The 18653-nt window shown below is 40.0% G+C and overlaps 2 protein-coding genes across 7 annotated transcripts in view; one reads left to right on the top strand and one right to left on the bottom strand.

The window, feature by feature from the left end:
- LOC139337873 (AP-3 complex subunit beta-2) overlaps positions 1 to 7602 on the bottom strand; it is a 42245-nt gene extending 34643 nt beyond the window's left edge. For all 6 annotated transcript variants that reach the window (XM_070972689.1, XM_070972692.1, XM_070972691.1 and 3 more), the window contains exon 1: positions 7325 to 7602. In XM_070972689.1, the coding sequence (XP_070828790.1) occupies positions 7325 to 7437 (113 nt within the window). In that variant the 5' untranslated portion in view covers positions 7438 to 7602. The remainder of the gene's footprint in view (positions 1 to 7324) is intronic.
- A 1783-nt stretch (positions 7603 to 9385) lies between these two features.
- LOC139337325 (dynein axonemal intermediate chain 4-like) lies at positions 9386 to 16416 on the top strand. The gene is made up of 17 exons (XM_070971870.1): positions 9386 to 9462; positions 9787 to 9943; positions 10617 to 10780; positions 11046 to 11161; positions 11439 to 11595; positions 11814 to 11953; positions 12426 to 12587; positions 12776 to 12961; positions 13097 to 13251; positions 13563 to 13649; positions 13892 to 14043; positions 14177 to 14337; positions 14860 to 14975; positions 15182 to 15280; positions 15633 to 15859; positions 15953 to 16106; positions 16281 to 16416. The coding sequence occupies exons 1-17, from the start codon at positions 9386 to 9388 to the stop codon at positions 16329 to 16331; spliced, it is 2361 nt and encodes a 786-aa protein (XP_070827971.1). The 3' UTR covers positions 16332 to 16416.
- The last annotated feature ends 2237 nt before the right edge of the window (positions 16417 to 18653 follow it).

Below are 18653 nucleotides of genomic sequence, written 5' to 3'. Positions count from 1 at the left end.
CAACAGACGCTTTGAAATATTACTCACTCCTCTTGCTCATTATGTTTAAAAATTTCCCTGTCTTATTCATTTTTAACATCCTGTGAGGTGCCTTTTTTCCCCCTCATCTTACATGACTCAGCTTTCTTGGCAGTGTCGTGATGAGGACAGCTCTCTCTCTCCCACTCATTTCTTTTTGGCTTCAACGAAAATAACTGCCTTGAAGCGCAATTCACATATGCTCTGCCTGTGATCTGTGACAGCTCAGTCAGGATTTGTTAAAATTTTGCTAAAGACTAATAAGATTTTTAACCTGTGATGTCACCAAGAAATCCCCCCCCAGTGCAGCAGCATTTACAGTGACTTACACTCATTGTGACAATACTAGTTTGAGGGTTTAAAAAATGATGCAATGTTGGATATAAAAAAATACTACCTTCCTGTAGTATTTTTGATGGTTTCACAAACTACAATCTCTGACTTCTCAATTGAGGAAAAACACGTTTTTAAAAACGAAATCTCGTCTAAGTAATCGGCCCAAAAAAGAAAAGCACCACAGTCATTTTTAAAGCCTCCTAAGAAGTTCTGCAAATCTCTTATCATTCTGCCTGCAGAAGACTTCAGCTGCCGACTGTTATTTTAAAGCCTTTTTTAGATTTTCTCCTCTCCTTGTCAAAACTTTTATGTCTGATTCTGGGCGCGGCGCAGCAGTATCATATTCTCTAAATGAAGGAGGCTTACAGTAACGGGGCATCTCAAAAAAAAATATATGAATTCTGTCATGAAATAATAAAATCTGGCATGTATGTAAGTCTGGATAATTCATATTCATCCCCGGCTGGGACCAAAATAAGCCTCTTAGCTTTATTGTGTTATTTCCAATGGTCCTGACACGTCTTTTTTCTAAGGAATAGTTTGTCACTTTGTAAAATGCATTTATATGCTTTCATGGTGAGAAACAGATGAGCAGACTGACTTTTATGTCTCTGTGCTGATTTAAAGGCTTCATCCTGTAGATGGTTAAATTGGCTAAGCATAAATGCAAGAAACAGGGTGCCATGCCATTGTTTTGATAGCCCATTATTACACTGTTTTTCCCACCTGTATTCACCAAAAACCCGCCCCTACTCTGCCTCTGATTGGCTCATTTGTTTCTAACCCTAACCATCCAAGGAACAAACAGCAGCCAATCAGAGGGACATTGGGTATGTTTTTCAACATTTTTCAGACTTATGAGGTTTCGGAATAATGTGCCGTCAGAGCAGCCGTGTGGCTCTGTTTAAAAGGAAGCTAAATCTGCCAAACAACAGCTGTGAAGCTCACTGATTAACAGTTTCATCTTGTTTGTTTAATCCCAATAAAATCCTAACAATGCATGCAGTTTTGGGCATTATGTGCTCAACCACATCTTGGCCGGGTGCAGTGACTTCCTGCAGTTTCTGCTGTTTTCCTGGCAACCTCACAGTGACAACAATAGTTTGGCATTTTGGAAAATACAGAGATACTATAGAGTATCTATAGAGTATAGAGTAGAGTATAGAGTATCTACAGCCAACAGCTGGTTAGCTTAGCTTAGCATAACGACTGGAAACAGGAGGGAGCAGCTAGCCTTGCTCAGTCTTTCATAATTTTTTTCTTTGGTTTTTGTATGTAAACAAGATAAAACATGCTGTGTTAACTTAATCAACTTTTCTGATGAGCCACACACTACACGCATGGTCTTTTACGTGACTAATGGTTTGATGCAACTGACAGAACTTTAAAAATCAAATGTTTCACAACAGAACAAGGATCTAAATCAGCCATGAAAAATCAGACTGAATCATCAGCCAAGGGCAACCATCACATGTAAAATACAGAATGATGTTACTCTGACATTTGATTTTATGGCTTGAATGTGTTTCCCACAACAAACAAACAAACCCTAATGAAATCTCAGGACCTGGTCAAGAAAGAAGCATCTCTAATAAACTTACAATAGTCATTCCATGCTGACAGACAGTAAACACCTTTTAAAAGAGGAAAGGTGTTTTTTTGCTCAAAGTAATAACACACAGAGACTGACACAGACTGATGCAACACTTCACATGTGCCGCGTTTCCAAGGAGACTACAGTGAAGGTCGGTTTCTCTGTCATGTTTACAGTCAAACCGGCTGATCTACCTTCACTGATGAGGCGTGGACTTCTGCAAACACAGACCTTCGTGACAACAATGCCCAGCCTCCACTTATATCAATTAATGAAGGCAGAATCTAATCACAGGTAGTTTAAAATGAATGACTAATGTTTGCCAAACGGCCTCATGGCCAAATCTGCTCCTCCACATCCAAAGGTCACAGATCACACGCCATCTATCATCTGAGAACAATGAGCTCCCTCTGCTGGTGAGAGGTGGTGAAGCAGTGGTCTTTGAAGCCGGTGAAGGTTGTGTTTGATCTGCACAGGCTCATAACCAGGTTCAATGGTGCAACAGTGCTGGAAATAACCATTAGACATGTTCCCAAACTGAGACATATGTACAGTGAAAAGGTGTAAAACCACAGAGGAAAGAGGAAAGCAAGTTTACAGAAACCCTGAGAAATCATAGATATCATTGTGATATGAAAGTGATAATTGTCAACAACAGATCATTGAGGAATGAGGCTGAGATCAGTGTACCGTATATCCAGAAGAGGATGGCACATCTAAAGGCGTACAGTGGTGTATAACTCACAATACATGGTCACTGATGAGTCATTTGAATGCATTTAGTAGTATTAGTCAGCATAGCTACACACTGACACACTGAACAATAAAGGTTCTGGGATATTCTTTAGGTGAAATCAAACAACTGAACTATCCAAAAGTAAAAAGCAAGAATTAAACTGCTGCATTCAATGAACACGATGGATAGAATCCGAATCAGTGCAATCACCTGTGTGTGCAGGGCCTTAAACATGCGTCAGTGACACATGAGCTGCTGCTTGTCAACAAAGTGAGCTGTATGACATAAATGTACTAAACCTTAAAAATACTACTATATTACTAAAATTGACCATTTCCACATAGCATGCTGACAAAGCTTGCACACAGCACCAAATGATTGAAGACAGAAGACATTTTGACGTGTCACAGAAGAAACAGCACAGGTGCAAACGATCAATGATGGCAACATTGACAAGACAAGTCAAAATGTCTGCTGTGAAAAAAGGGCCATGCTGTAACCAAAATGCACCGAAGAATAGTATAGTGACTCCAAACAAAAGGTGGAGTCACTGAGAGGCTAAGTGAGGGAGCATTGCACTGCCGACTCACTACACAGACGACAAAGCCATTTCCATATTTTCCAAGTGTGTCCGTATTTATTTCCAACACCGAACAAACAGGCAAAGCAAGGCAAAGCCAGGTGTTTGCGGTTAGATAAAGCGGTCAACAAAAAATACAACTCACCCCCTCGAGAGGCGGGGTACACCCTGAACCGGTCGCTAGCCGATTGCAGGGCAACATGCAAAGACGAACAACCATTCACACTCACACTCACACCTAGGGGCAATTTAGAGTCAATGCCCAATCATTCAATCACTCAATCACTGCTCCTTAACCACACCCCCCGTGACATGCGTGACAGGTGTCAAGCTGGCAGCTGATGCCAACACAAACATAAACATCAGTATCTCAGCACATAGCACCTACAAATAGCCTAACTGTGGACGTTTGTCAATTAATGTTTGTCTACAAAAGCTGCTCAAGTAAAAGGTTCGGCTTGGAGTGACTTTGACCCTCAGCCTAAGTATTGTCTCAGATGTCATCCCTAATGTCATTCCATGGCAATAAAATCAAAAATCAAGTATGTTTTCAGCAAAACACTCATTTACACATTTATCCTGTCTATCCATGATTAGTTTACATCTTAGTTTGCATCTTAAATTATGTTCTAGCTGCAGAGTAAATTATAAATAACCTCTAATCTACCAATGAAAAGATGCTCAAAGGGACCTAAGTCAGCTCTATGTTCTACAAACTACAGCGCATGCTGTCCATCACAGTTCTCCACTGCAACAGCATAGTCACATTTACAGCAAATGACTATTCATGGTCCACTGAAGAAGCCAGAAGATAACCAGACTAGATAGAGACTTAGATCAAATGTGCTGGAACAAATCCTCATGTCCATCAACACTTTTCTGAATCTCACTCGCTCACTGTAAACCACTCCAAGCTGTCAGCTGGTCAGGCCGAAAACACTCCTGTGTGCGAAAAGAAACATTATTCCAGGAGGAACAAATTGTTATGTGGCAGGACTCCTGACTGACAAGCCATCCATCCATCCATCCATTTTCTATACCGACTATCCCTTTCAGGGCTTGGGGGGGGGCTGGAGCCTGTCCCAGCTGTCAACGGGCGAGAGGCGGGGTACACCCTGAACTGGTCGCCAGTCGATTGCAGGGCAACATACAAAGACAGACAACCATTCACGCTCACACTCGCACCTAAGGACAATTTTAGAGTCACCAATTAACCTAATGAGCATGTTTTTGGTCTGTGGGAGGAAGCCGGAGTGCCCGGAGAGAACCCACGCATGCACGGGAAGAACATGCAAACTTCACACAGAAAGGCCCCGTCCGACCTGGGGATCGAACCAGAGACCTTCTTGCTGTGAGGCATGCACACTTAACTGACAAGCTTTCCTCCAAAATGAGAAATCGGTGGAGGCAGTTTGTTTGTGTTCGGCAGCTTTATATTTGACGCTGTTCCTCCTGCTCTAATGAATAATTCAGTAGTTTTCCAGCAGTGCTGCTGCAGTTGGGACGATGAGGATTTGGCCTCTGGTCTATCTGTTAGCTGTCTTGTGTTGCTTTAAAAGCTCACAAATCAGTGTGTAAATTAGAGTCATGTCCTCAGAAACCGATACATCTTGAAATGTACATATGAGCATGTAAAGGCTTTAAAGGGTTTAACAGATGTTAATGAGGGTTTCAGGGTGAGATAATTTAAATATCAGTTTTATATTTGCCATGTCACTCAAGTGCTCACCTCCGATTATAATTACTAGTAAGTTATGAGAACTACTAATCAACTTTTTATATAGAAAAAATTCCAAACATTTGCTATTCCCTGCCTCTCAAATATAATGACTTCCTGTTTGTTTGTTTTTTTTCTTCTATTGTAGTAAATTGAATGTATTTGAGGTTAAGAACAGAGTTGGACCAATCAATTGGCCAGACCACAGAAAAATGTCCCCTTCAGATGAAAGGGTGCCGTGTCAAAGGAGTAGCTTGTTTTTTTAGAAGTGGGGTTGACTGATGCACTTATCCATCGTCAGTGTATCACCTACAGTACATAGCAGTTGGCATGAATCCAGTTTGGAGAAGCAAACAGGAATACCTGCAAAGAAGCTGAGCAAGGCGCTGCTGTGGACAGGGTCAGCAGAAAAATGTATTTTAGCTCCCTGAAAAAGGGCCCAACTACAATAATCAATATCAGTTTAAGTGTACGCTCTATTATGAATATTTCAAGTGCTTTAACTTGCCGTCAGAGAGCCCTTTCCTTTGGCACTATATGTTCTCAGCTGTAAACAACACTCCACACACTGGTCCAGACCAAACAGCCAGTCAAGAAATGCTGTTTCCTCTCTCTCTCTCTCTCTCTCTCTCTCTCTCTCTCTCTCTCTCTCAGTCCATTCATTCTCTGTTTAAAGGTATAAAGGTTTCCTCTGGTCTCCACAGTGAACAACATTTTATCTTTGCTGTCATAATCGCTCATTTTGATTTCCTCATGTTTGTCGTCTCTTCCATAGACTGCTGATCTCTGACCCAAACAGCTGATCTGCAGCATAATACAGTGCACAGCAGGTGTAGGAATACGGAAGTTCTACGGTTGAGAACATATAGTGCTAAAAATTCAGCATTGTTTGGGCTACAGTTAAGAACATGCTGTTCAGACTAAACAACACAACAGTTAAAGACCAAACAATTAATCAATGAATTGATAATGAATCATTTAGATGATAAGAAATCATTATTTAAAGCTGGTATTTTTGCTACTATTAATGTCCTTGTCTAGCCACTGCACTGTACAGCTGAAAAGGTTAAAAAGGACACACCTGGGACAAGAACAAGAAAGTGAATGTGTCTCTGTAGTGGTGGTTTGTAACTAAGCACATTTACTGTCCTTAAGTACATACTTCAGGTACTTGTAAAGCCTTTTCTTCTCATGCCACTTTTTATTTCTACTCCACTTGTTCTTTTTCCTCCACAATTTTTACCTGACAGCTTTAGTTACTTGATACTGTACCTACTAAATCATAGCGTTTCTAATTTATGATACTCTGTTATAAATTCGACAGGCAGGCACAGCTGAAAAGATTAGCTGATTAACCAATTAATGGACTGACAAATATTTTGCAACCTTATTCATAATTGATGAGGTTGTTTTTCATGGAAATACATGTCATGGTTCCAGCTTCTCAAATGTGGGGATTTTCATTTTAATTACTGATATATTGATATTGATATATGTTTAATTGAAGTTGGGAGCATTGATTGGACAAAACAATGACAATAAGAGCAGTAATAGTTCAAAATTAGCTCCATCTCAATTAATTACGATGGAATCCTGGTTTAAATGAATGCATTATTAATAACAATCCGATGATATAATGGGATAACAGTCAAAAGAGCCATTTTTCTGCTTTGAGTACTTTTACTTTTAGTATTTTAACTTGTATTACATTTTGCTGATTAAATTTAGTATTTTAACTTGTATTACATTTTGCTGATTAGATTTAGATACTTTTCCTTTAGTACCATTTTCAGTGCAGGACTTATCCTTGTAACAGAGTATTTTTACAGTGTGTATTAGTACTTAAAGTACATGAATACTTGCTCCAGTAGTGTGTCTGTGTAGCTCTGCCGCTGTCCAGCAGGGGTGGTGCTGAAAAGCTCGGCGCTGAGGCCTGGCATCACCTCTGACGGGCCTTTCACATCTCACCTCCCAAACATGTCGATATAAACACCCTGAACCCCGCTGCTCTGAACACACACACCGGTGGACGCACATATATCAAAGGTCAGGCCTCCACCATCGTTTCGCCATCGTTGCGCCGCTTTAGGGACCAAATCACGGCGAGACATTCACGAAAGACACCGCTTTCAATCACGGCCTTAAGAGCAAACAAAGTTCGCTTTGGGGTGTTTCTATGCTGCATTCCGTCTACGGACATTAAAAAGCACTTTCAATGCGTTTTAACATACAGGAGACCACATCCACAGTGCACCTCCATCGCCATTAACTGCCCCTGTGTACCCCCCACAGTATGACAAATAACATCGGCGTCAGGCGGCACCGAGGCAGGTGGCTCCGTACCTTTTGTAGTCGGAGGAGAAAATCCCTCCGCTCGCCGGGTCGTGACCATACTCAGGCTCCCCGACGCTGGACGAGCCCCCCTTCTCATCGTTGAAAGCAGAGCTGGCGGACATTGCTGTGGCTTTCTGTTTTTCTCCCCCTCACACAGCAGCGATGGAGATTTAACGCAGAGGGCAGCGGGATTCGCGGCTCTTAAAGGCGCAGACACACGGCCGTTAGCTGTAGAATGCTCGTGATGGGTGCAAGAGCGGAAGGGACGGATGACGCTCTGGTCACGTGACTGTTTTCCCCCGCTGATTGTAGTCCCAAAACCCGGAAGTGTTTGACACAGTAGTGACTCTGGCTCCATCATTTGACTGTGTTGAGCATAACCAACTGGCTCTTTGGGCTCCTAATTTAGTAGCCCTCCACTTATGGCTTTTTCAACTGCCGTATTTAGCTTTGCTTTGACTTGTGATTGCTATATCTGTACATACATCACCTAAATTTGTACATTTAATTATGCTGAACCTTATAATTTCCAGAATAACATAATTTTACATTGTTTGGTTAAATAGCCTGATGCAGAAACATCAAACACTTATAGACATGTATTGCACATTTTATTTATATTGAACTATGCTTTTGTATGTGGGCACCTGAAGTTTCACCGTGCTACTCTTACTGTAATTACCAAAGTTATATGTTTCTGGATGGATCGTATTTAACAAATAAGTTATGGGATCATTTATACTACTATTTACACTATTATTCTATCTCTATTATTAATTCACAAAAAATAAAGATGGAACTAATTAGGATAACTTTATGTACTGCTGGGTATCTTACTCCTAATATTATATTTTGTATTAACAATCTAAATCTGTAAACAACTAGTAAATAAGGCTATGAAATAAATGGAGTGAAAAAAGGATGCCATCCATGCAGCAGCAACAGCAAAGAAGCAAAGAGTGCATGAAGAAGCATGCCCTCAGTCCTAGAATGTGATCTACAGTAAGTGAGACTGACTGCTTTTTTGTCTTTGTTTTGTATCAATCTATTGATGCTTGTATCAACACTTGAAACAATAATTTGTATTAGTAGTACTTAAACATTCTTGCTATCTGTGGTAGCACTTTATAGATATGAAGGAATGTGTTATTTATGCATTGACATAGACCTTCGAGACCTTTACACATATTTGACTGTATCCATGTATACATGCTGTGCCGAGAAACTCTCTGATGTCAGATTTGTGTTGCAATAAACATATATATTCAACTAATGCTCATTGAGTTCTTCTTTTATTCATGAAAGTGAGGATTCAAACTGTTGGTTTGGTGAAAATGTCACCTAAATGAAAGTGTCATGCCAGTGTTGTGGGAGTCTGATAAATAACAGACTTTGTAGGAATTTTAGGAAAATTTCATTCATTCATTGTAAATGATTTGGACTGTTCATTATACTGTTTAACAATGGGATAATCCTCTTAAAAAATATATAGTACTAAAAGACTGTTTTGCTAATGCTATTGAGGTTATTGTAAGTTTCATGACAAAATAAAGTGTTTTAGTAGGTAGTAGTACTAGTTTTATAAGTAGGAAAAGATGTAAATAGTATCTGAAACACAAGCAGCAGTTGTTGCCGTTGTTGGTATATCTAGAAGCAATAGTAAGAGTAGTAGTAGTGGTAATGAGCTATAATAATCCATAATAAGGTGAAGCATCGCTTTCATTTACTGCCACCTAGTGGAGAAATAGGCTACATACGTATCCGCTTCAGCCATGATCCATGCAGACCTCCCGTCACTAATGCATAAAATGCAGCAACAGGCATTTTCATATCTCATATTAATGGTAACTATATTTTAACACGGGCACTGACTTGGTAGCCGTTTGTTAAAACAGGCATTGGACACTTTTCTCCCCTGAGATCAGAGTCAGAGGGTCAGGATGTAGCACATACTAAGAAAACTATCTTCACAAAACATGGCTACAAGAGGCCAAAGTCAGTTTCAGAATTGTAGAGACGTTGCTTTAAAGCAGAAAATCCAACCTGTATGAAACCAACTTCAACCTCCAGATGAGAGGAATTGACAGGTTGCGAGGGGCGTCAGGTTACTATGGCAAAGGGGAGCATGTCTTTGAGCAGTTGGAGAGGTCCTTCCTGTTAAAATCAGATATATTAGCTAATAAGAGACACAGACGTGTGTTTTATTCACTTTAAGGAGGACATACAGAACACAAACATGTCTACCTATGTGGAAAAAAATAAGAAAACGACTCTGGCGCTTAATAATTCGTAAGTTTAAAGTTTTTCAACATACCTAACGTTAAGGATACCTGCTAGCTAACACTTAGCTAACGTTAAATGTTCGCTAACAGTTAGCTGACAGTTTCCCCTGGGAAAAACATTGGTTATCTTACCTAAGCTAGTGATACCAGCCTAACTGTTCTGTTGACATATATTTTCCTTTCTCTCAGATCTTCTCGAGCAACGAAAAATTCTGTTCCAGGAATTCATCACATCAGTCAAAGTTCAAGGTGGAGCTTCAGGGGTTTGCAAAGCCCTATAACATCCATCTCGATCAAAGACTGCAGCCATAGAAAAGTCAACAGTCAGAATGGGCGCGCAGTTAAGGTATAAGGCTAAGTATGTAACGTAAATAGGCTAAATGCAGTGAGGGAACAAGTATCCAAAATGTATTTGACGGAGTGAAAGAAGCAGTACTACAGCACAAGAATACTCTGTTACAAGTAAAAGACCTGCATTCAGAATTTTACTTGAGTAAAAGGAATGTTACTGAAGGATTAGCATCAAAATATACTGAAGTATATAATGAAATATACTGAAAGTACTAAAAGTAAAAATACTGTTTCAGAATGAGTCATGTCAGAATAACACAGTAAATGATATAATATTGTAATAAAATTATTGATGCATTCATGTGTGAGCATCACTTTAATGTTGGGTAGTTTGATCTATGATAATACATCAAGATTGTCAATTGTATAAATAATAAGAAACTTCAAAGTAAGTTGTGATGAAAGCTGTCATATAAATGTAATGGCATAAAAACTGCATTATTTGCCTCTCAAATGTAGTGGAGTAGAAGTATAAAGTATCATAAAATTGAAATACTTAAAGTGAAGTACGTATACCTCAAAATTACTTAAGTAAATGTTGTCAGTTTCTTTCCATCACTGGCTAGATGTACTCTATTGTTTGTTTAATGATATTAACAAAGAGACATCCCGGGGCAATCCTGAAGTAAATGCTTAACTGATTCTGGCTGTGGTTTTCATCTTTGCAGGTGCTCCCAAACACTGGCAAAGATGTCACTCCTCTGTCCCTGTCTGACGCAGAGCCAGGACTTATGCAGTCCAAACCAGCCAGATTGTTTCTGGATGAAGTCTTTTCCAACTCAGGATCAGACCACTCAAAATCCACTTCCAGCTTCAATGTGCCTTCTTCCAGGTACCAGGTGGTAACATCAACAATGCACCATGGATAGGAATAAAACAAATTTACCTTACCATCAGCTCTGTTATATCTGAACAATTCCACTCACCAGATTTATTGATAAAGAGGATAGTGATGGTGGCAATGGAAATAAATTCAATATAAAACTATGATTTCTAGTTATCAGAAATGTATATCTGAAATGGTCAGAGATGTATATACATATTGTACATTTCTGATCAAAAATCTACTCTAACCCAGTAATAACATTGTTTTGCAGCTCATCTGTGGGTAGCAGCCTACCTTCCAGCCTGTTGTCCAAAGCATCACCGACTAAGGAGACTGAGGATAGTGATCCTAAACTGGACATACCAATAAACCCCCCATCTCCATGTGGTTACTATTCTTTTAATTTTTTTAAATATATTCTTGTCGTCGTCTATCATGTTCTCCATTATTTTAAACTTAGTCTTTAATATGTATACTATGATAATTTATTGACAATACATTGTACGCAATAAAATATTGACATATGCAGCAGTATACAATTAAATCTACATCATCCCATTATTACTGTTATTATAATGAAATGATATTTATGCAGTAGGTAGTCTTGTGGTATTTTATACGTGTATTATCAGTATTTATATATTATTTTTTTGTCCGCTGACAGAGGTGCAGAGGAAAAGAGACAACATGGAACAACATGTGACAGAGGAGATGTTGGATGAGGTAGTAGACATCTGCCTCTCTGAGACAGAATCCATTTCACTGCTGGAAATACCCAACACATTTGTGTCAGAAGACTCTGATGATGCAGAAGCTATGAGGTGAGTTAAGTCCTCTGCTTGTTGGTTTTCTTAATATAAGGGAAAATCTGAAATGCACAAAAGGTATTTAGACAACTGGAATTGTCACTTTATTTCTTTGACAGGACAGGGGACTGCCTGTCACATGTTACATTACAGTATGAGTAAAGATGCGTGTCAGTTTATGTACTGCGAAAACATGCTCGCCAGTGATATGGAGTACTCTTCTTTTCTTACAGAGAAAGTAACATTTGTTATGCTGAGCTTTGCAAGAACAGAATCGGCAATGATAAGTATGTAGTACGATCAATGCAGACATTTGATGGAGCACGGAAAGACAAACAGACCCAGACAGACAAGATTCTCATGCTGGATGAAGGTCAGGCTTAACTATCGTCTTTGCATAATATTTTTGGTCTTCTTTATTTCTTAAATAATAGACTTGTTCAAAGTCATCAATTGGAAGAGTGGACATTTTTTTGTTTTTGTTTACTCAAAACTTAATTTTGCTATCTAGCTCAAACCTGGCTGTAATGAAATAAACCTGAGTGTAATGAAATGAAAAAAGACACTTATTTCAAAGTCCAAACTTCTAAAAAGTCCAAATCCCCCAAAGACAGCAGCTTAGTTTGCTGACTGATATTGATCACTTTAGTGGAAGGAAATGCCTCAAATGTGACAATCCGTTGTTATCAATTCAGATTTGTTGTAGTTGGCTCTCCAAACTCAGACGGTTACATCGCAGTCCATCGTGGTTTTGTTACAGTGTCTAGATGGGACTGATAGTTTGGTGCAGGATTAGAAGTGTTATTCAAAGTGGACAGTTACTTGAAATTCTCTCTTGTCAACAGGCACAATTTCTACAATCTGGGACATATGTGACTCTTTCAGTGACCAAAATGAAACCCCAGAAAGTGAGAAGGATCACCATCTAGGGAGCACTGTGAACGACAGGAAAGGCCAAGAGACGAGAGGAGGGGAGAGCAGCAGCATGAGCAGCACAGTTAGCACAGGTAATATTACCTGGGAGAATACTGACTGTTGTCACTGGAAAGACCTAAGAATTTACAATCATGTCTGTTCTCAAGCCATTCATAGTACTATACTCTATATATATTCTGTCAGACTTAACAATATTTGGTGTTCAGGATTGTTTTATAATACCAGGCATGTATTGTTTTGTCAGATTTCATTTCCTCAGGCAGCAGCACAGGTTCACTGTTCGAAATGGAAATGTGTGGAGACAGTTTCAATGCTGAGCCCGATCCACAGCTGATCATGTGGTCAGAGTCATTCCAGCAAAGCTTATTAATAATGGAGAGGATCATCATAGCAAACATCTTTCAACCCAAGCTGGCTGCTTATAGACAGCTGCCCATACTAGAAGGTAACCTCAGGTTATCACTGCTTTCTCACATTGTTGGAACAGGTGCATCAGCATGTGGACTTAAACTGACAGTTATAAAATGTAAGTGTATTTCAATAAATGCTGTATACAGTGTAGTAATGTTGACTGTGAAAGACCCCGACAGCACAGTGAAACCTGGGACTGAGGAACAGAGCAAGGAGGGTTGGGGGAGCTCTTCATTTCCAACTTTGGAACATCTCTGGGCTTTCAGTTGCGAGCTCACCAGAGGATGCAACATTACCAGCATGGTCTGGAACAAGGAGAACCCGGTAACACAGACCAGAAACCAAAGGCCAGAACACCTAAACCAGCTGCTGTCATTTCAGAGCAGAGCAATTTCTGCACACCAGCATTTTAAAAATACTAATATATCTACTGTTTGCGCTTTACCAGCATGCCTAGACTGAAACACAAGACGAATTCATGGTTATCAAAATGGCAGGAGTCACCTCTCAGAATTACAATGGGCAAACGTTTACTCTTTAGTGGTTCATCTAGTGTTTAAAAAGTTGAATGGATGTTTCTTGTGCTGTGTAGGTCAAATGTCTCACACCTCTCTGTGCTCTGCACTCTCTGTAAGGATATCCTGGCAGTGGGTTATGGTGACTTTGACTGCAGCAACAGGAAACCAGGTCTGATCTGCTGCTGGTCCCTCAAAAACCCTTTGGTATATTTATACATTTTTTTGCCCTTTATTTCCATTCAGACATCATCTTCCAGCACCCTCTCTTAGCTCAGCCTCTCTCAGTATAATATAACGATCGGTCAGTGTATTCCATGGAAGCTTACAGCTATCCGTGTGTGCGGGTGAATGAGAAGCAAATTGTATAGCACTATAAAAATGCAGGCCATTTACCAAGTTAGTTATTTTGGGAGTGACAGTGATTCCTAAATGTGTCCACTGTGCAGTGGCCAGAGCGTGTCTTCCGCTGTCAGAATTGTGTGACATCCCTGGATTTCTCAGCCAACAACCCGGGCCAGCTGGCTGTGGGGATGTGCGATGGCACTGTAGCCATCTACAATGTCCAGAGTCAGAACACGGCATGTATCGCCAGCAGCAGGTGAGGGCTGTGTGTGTTTTGTGTGGACTGTGGAGCCTGGAAATAAACTTCACATGACCAATTAAAAAGAAAAGAGTTACTGCTGGGCTAAGCCACTTTTTCTTTTTGCTTTTCTAATGTTTTTGTTTGGTAGTAAGTCTTCCGAAAAGCTCATGGGTCCAGTGTGGCAGGTCAACTGGACCAAAGAAGAGAGGGGATTATCAGGGGAGGACGAGCTGGAGACTCTTATCTCCGTGTCGGCAGATGGCAGGATTGCCAGGTGGCTCCTCTACAGTGATGGGCTCAACTACATAGGTATTGTAGTCCGACGATGGCATCAACAGTGTGATTATAGGATAACACGTATGATGATAAAAGCTCTTTAAGTAGATGATAAATGTGGTAGATTAAGAAGTGAACAGTGACATTGTCACAAAATTAATGCAGCTGTTCAGGAAAGATTTTAGTCACAATAGCATTTAGAATTTTCTTTCAGTTGATTTAGTAGCAAAATGTGCTCAAGAGCACATTGAGCTCTGAGTTTAAAAGACAGGAAAACCACAAAGCTCAGTATCAGTCGCTGGATCCGACTTCATATCATAACCTGTCCCATGAATTTTACAAAGATAATATTGGTTAATTACTTTTACCATTTTGTAATGTTAAAGGCAGTTGGCAAGACAAAATACCAATAAATTTAGTTGTGTTTTAGCAATTATTATACACACAGTTTGCTGTGAGAATGCTGCCATGTAAATTATTTACAGGTTAGCCCTGTATAGCAGTGCTCTGTACACAATAATCAGAATATCGGTGTCTAATATCATGTGTTCTTAGACCTGATGGAGTTATCAAAAGCTCAAAATCGTGAGAAGAAGGCTAAAAGAAGAAAGATTAGAATAAGCATTGTGCCAGTGGTGTCTCCTGCTTGTTGGATTGACTTCCATCCAACGGTAAGTTGACCACAGAAATCAAATAGATCCTAGGCTGGTTTTAACTGAGCATAGTCCTCAGGTGAAAAATTAATCTCACTGTGAAGCTGTTCCTTTATCTGAGCAGCCAGTATAATTAGGGACAATTTTACATTTTAAGATGAAGTGCTCAGGTTGTATGTTTCTCTGACTATGACATATTTCTTCTGGGTGCTCTCATCCTGTAGAATTCTGGTATCTATCTCACTGGCACGTGGGAAGGCTTCATCCACAAGTGCTCCTACTCCAACAGTCGTTATTTTCTGGACACTTACAAGAAACACTTTGTAAGTCTTTGCAGATAAAAGCTTTGATCCAATGAAAATCTGAGGATGCACTCATAGCAGATGACAGTGTATTCCATTACCTCTATGACAAGAGTGGTTTTCAGTGTAATGTGTGTGAGAAAAAGCCTGGAGGAATAGTGAGATATCTGGCTAACTTTGGGCTTAATCCAGACTTTTCAGTGTTATGGATGATGCCATGATCTCAAACCTAAACAAAACTTTGTGTTGATTTCAGTGTTGCAGCTACCCATTTACTACAATCTGATCTATTACTGAAATTGGAAAAAAGTGAAAATACACAGGCTGGATATTACTATATATTCACTCCATATCACATCCTGCTCTCTTCCAGTGCCCTGTGAGCCACATTGAATGGTCTCCATTCAGCTCTGATGTGTTCCTGAGCTGCTCCTCTGACTGGACCATCCAGCTGTGGAAGCAGGACCGCTCTACCCCTGTGCTGAGCTTCACATCCACCCAGAGCGCTGTAGATGCCGTCAGCTGGTCCCCAAACTGGTCTACAATATTTGCAGCCATTAAAGGACAACAGGTGGAGATCTGGGACCTGAATTCAAGCACGTGAGTCAGATTAACACCTGTGTGTCTCGGCCTCTGTGTCCGATTTGAAACATGAGCCAGAGGTGCCCACTAAATGCAAACCTCTCCTTTTAGCATTTATCCAACCATTGTGTACCACACTGCACCTGGTGTGAAGGTGACGTCCCTGCTGTTTGCCAGAGGGACGGATTGTGTCTTGTTAGGGGACAGTGATGGACAAGTGACTGTCTACCAGCTCAGGAATCTCAGGGTGGGAGAAGGCAAGCAGGTAAAACTGAGGTGGCTTGAGATATTCTACATGCAGCCTATTGCAAAACACTTCCACATTCAAACAGACAAACAAACAAACAGCAAACAAAACACTTACAGTCATGATATGGGACAGTTATTGAGAACAAGTTTGATGTTACAGAGAATGATTCCCCTTGCTTTTTTTTTTCAGGTGGACAGTTTGGATGACATCATTCACTCTGCAGTTTCCAGTCAGCTTTAGACTTGAAAAACTGTAATGTAAAAGTTTCAATCCATTTTAAAAATGTGCACTCAAACAGTGTACTCATAATGCTGGCCTCTTGTTTGAAAGCCACTTTGGGTTTGCTTTATAGTGCTTAATCCTATTTAAGTGATTTGGTTATTGCCAGTCACTGAGGATTCTGGAAATTGAAGCAGCGTCTATAAAAGTATCCAGAGGTGTGAAATAAGCATTAAAAATGTTTAATTTGATATTCATACAGTGTAGTTTATGTATTTATTAACAAAACAACACAACAGATAAAACAGGCAAACAAATGCGAGAGGATAGGACGACCACAGCATGTGAAGTTTATTATACATTTAGAAAATTTCAATTTTCACTTCACAACAAATAATTTAGGAATTCAGTCACACTGAACATCAACATCAAAAGTCGATTGAGATCTAAAGATCTTGACATTGCAACGACCAGATGCTGGACACCTGGATCTTATTTTCAAGATTTAGGGAGACCCCTACTGGCTGTTCACGTTTATGGATCTTTAAACAAGCGAGTGAAGCTGAAAAGTATTACTTCATGCCTCACCAGGTTCAAAGCCATGACTGGAATGGTTGCACTGTTGTCCTGAAATCTGTTAGACCAGAGAGTCCATGCAGGGTAATGGGTACATGAAACAAAACATAACAGAACGTAATTTAGCTTCAGATAATGTCAACTAATATCACCAGCTGATCGTGTTGTCGGATCATGTTGTTTCTCTGTATGAGGAGTTGTTTATGTGGATGAACGACGGAGTGGCCAGTCAGTAGCAGTAAACATCACGGTCGAACTCTGTGCTGAACTCAAGAATGCGTCAGCTAACACAGTTATTCTGGATGACAGTGCTTCCTTTCATTCACACACTGGCTCCGACAAATTGCATCACGCTCCCCGGACCGGCTGGTATGTCTATAAATGACAAACTCCAGTATGTGAAGTTGTGTCGACTTGCTTTCACGTTTCCCTGAACAGAGTTTCAGAGGAGAGAGTTCAAATGCCAAAAAACATCCATAGTAGTGAAACTCTCGTCCTTCTCATGCATCACAAGAGTAAATTTCACCTTCAATTCATGTTCCTATCAGCCAAAAAGAATGAGTTAAAGTTATTGAATTTTCCTGTGAAAAACTGAACATTTAACATCATATGTAGAAATTATAAAATGACTTTGAGTGTAAGGAATGGGAACTTGGGTCATTGTCCCATCATGATTAACAAGATAGGAAAGCAAAAAAAGAACAAAAGAGGATTTTTTCTACATAAATGATGTTTATTTTTTTCAAACTTTACTGTATAAATGTACTGCTTCAGTCCAGAAGGTCACAAGTCTGCACTGCTTTATTTTAAGGAGTCACAAGGTAAAAAGGCTGGGAGCCACTGTCCTAAATATGTGATGTTGTGCAGCTCATATTCTCCACTTGAAAACAATTATCCAAGATGATAGTATCCATAGTATCCGAAACCAAACTTGCCAAATTTAAGGTTTGGAGTAGTTCAATTTAAACTAAAATTTTGGTCAACTGACATGCAAAGTCTATAAAAGCTCAGCTCTGCAGACAATGGACTGGATACTCAACTCAGGCAAACTGGTTGAATTAAATGAGGTTTACTGGTTCAGCATCAGGTTGAAATACAAACAGGAACACAAAGCAAGACAGGGAGTAAAAAGGTCCAAAAAGGCAGAAAAATGATCACAACAGACAAGACATATTTTTGATGAGACCAGTGCATTTAAGTCCAGTCCAGCATGGAAAATGATTTGTTAACATGTTCAGGGTAGAAACTGGTGAGACTTAAGTTGTCAGACGAGTGCGATGTCACAGCTACAAAACAAGACAAGACTAACTTCCTTTTTGTTCATGTGTCTGGCGCTTACTGTATCTGCTGACGCTGTGACTCCAGACACAATGAGAGCTCACCAGCAGGGCAAGGATTCACGTGAGCTGTCGTAAAATGTGGCGATGATGCAAAATCGCTGTTATATTTTTACCCCGCTGTGATCTATGACTGTGCAAGGTCACGTTTCCCCACACAGAGCTGCTTGAGCTCCTCTGTCTGCTTAAATGAAAACACAGTAAGCAAGTGAGGAAGATATCAATCCCATGACGGCAGGTCACAGGCAGAGCATGTGATTCTGGTTGAGATCAACACATGGAAAATGAGCTGCACATAGCATTTAACAGGTGAAAGAGGAAAAACGGCTTCAAAGTCTGCCCTGAATTTCAGGCCTGAGAGGATGTGAGTGTTATTTGGTCTGGGTTTACATCCCTTTTTATACCCAGGCTGGTTTTTGTTTTGCTTTGT

Source organism: Chaetodon trifascialis, chromosome 10 (genome assembly GCF_039877785.1).
Source record: "Chaetodon trifascialis isolate fChaTrf1 chromosome 10, fChaTrf1.hap1, whole genome shotgun sequence".
Classification (NCBI taxonomy): Eukaryota; Metazoa; Chordata; class Actinopteri; order Chaetodontiformes; family Chaetodontidae; genus Chaetodon; species Chaetodon trifascialis.
The sequence above is the reverse complement of the archived record's forward strand: the minus strand, read 5'-3'. Positions and strand labels throughout refer to the sequence as shown.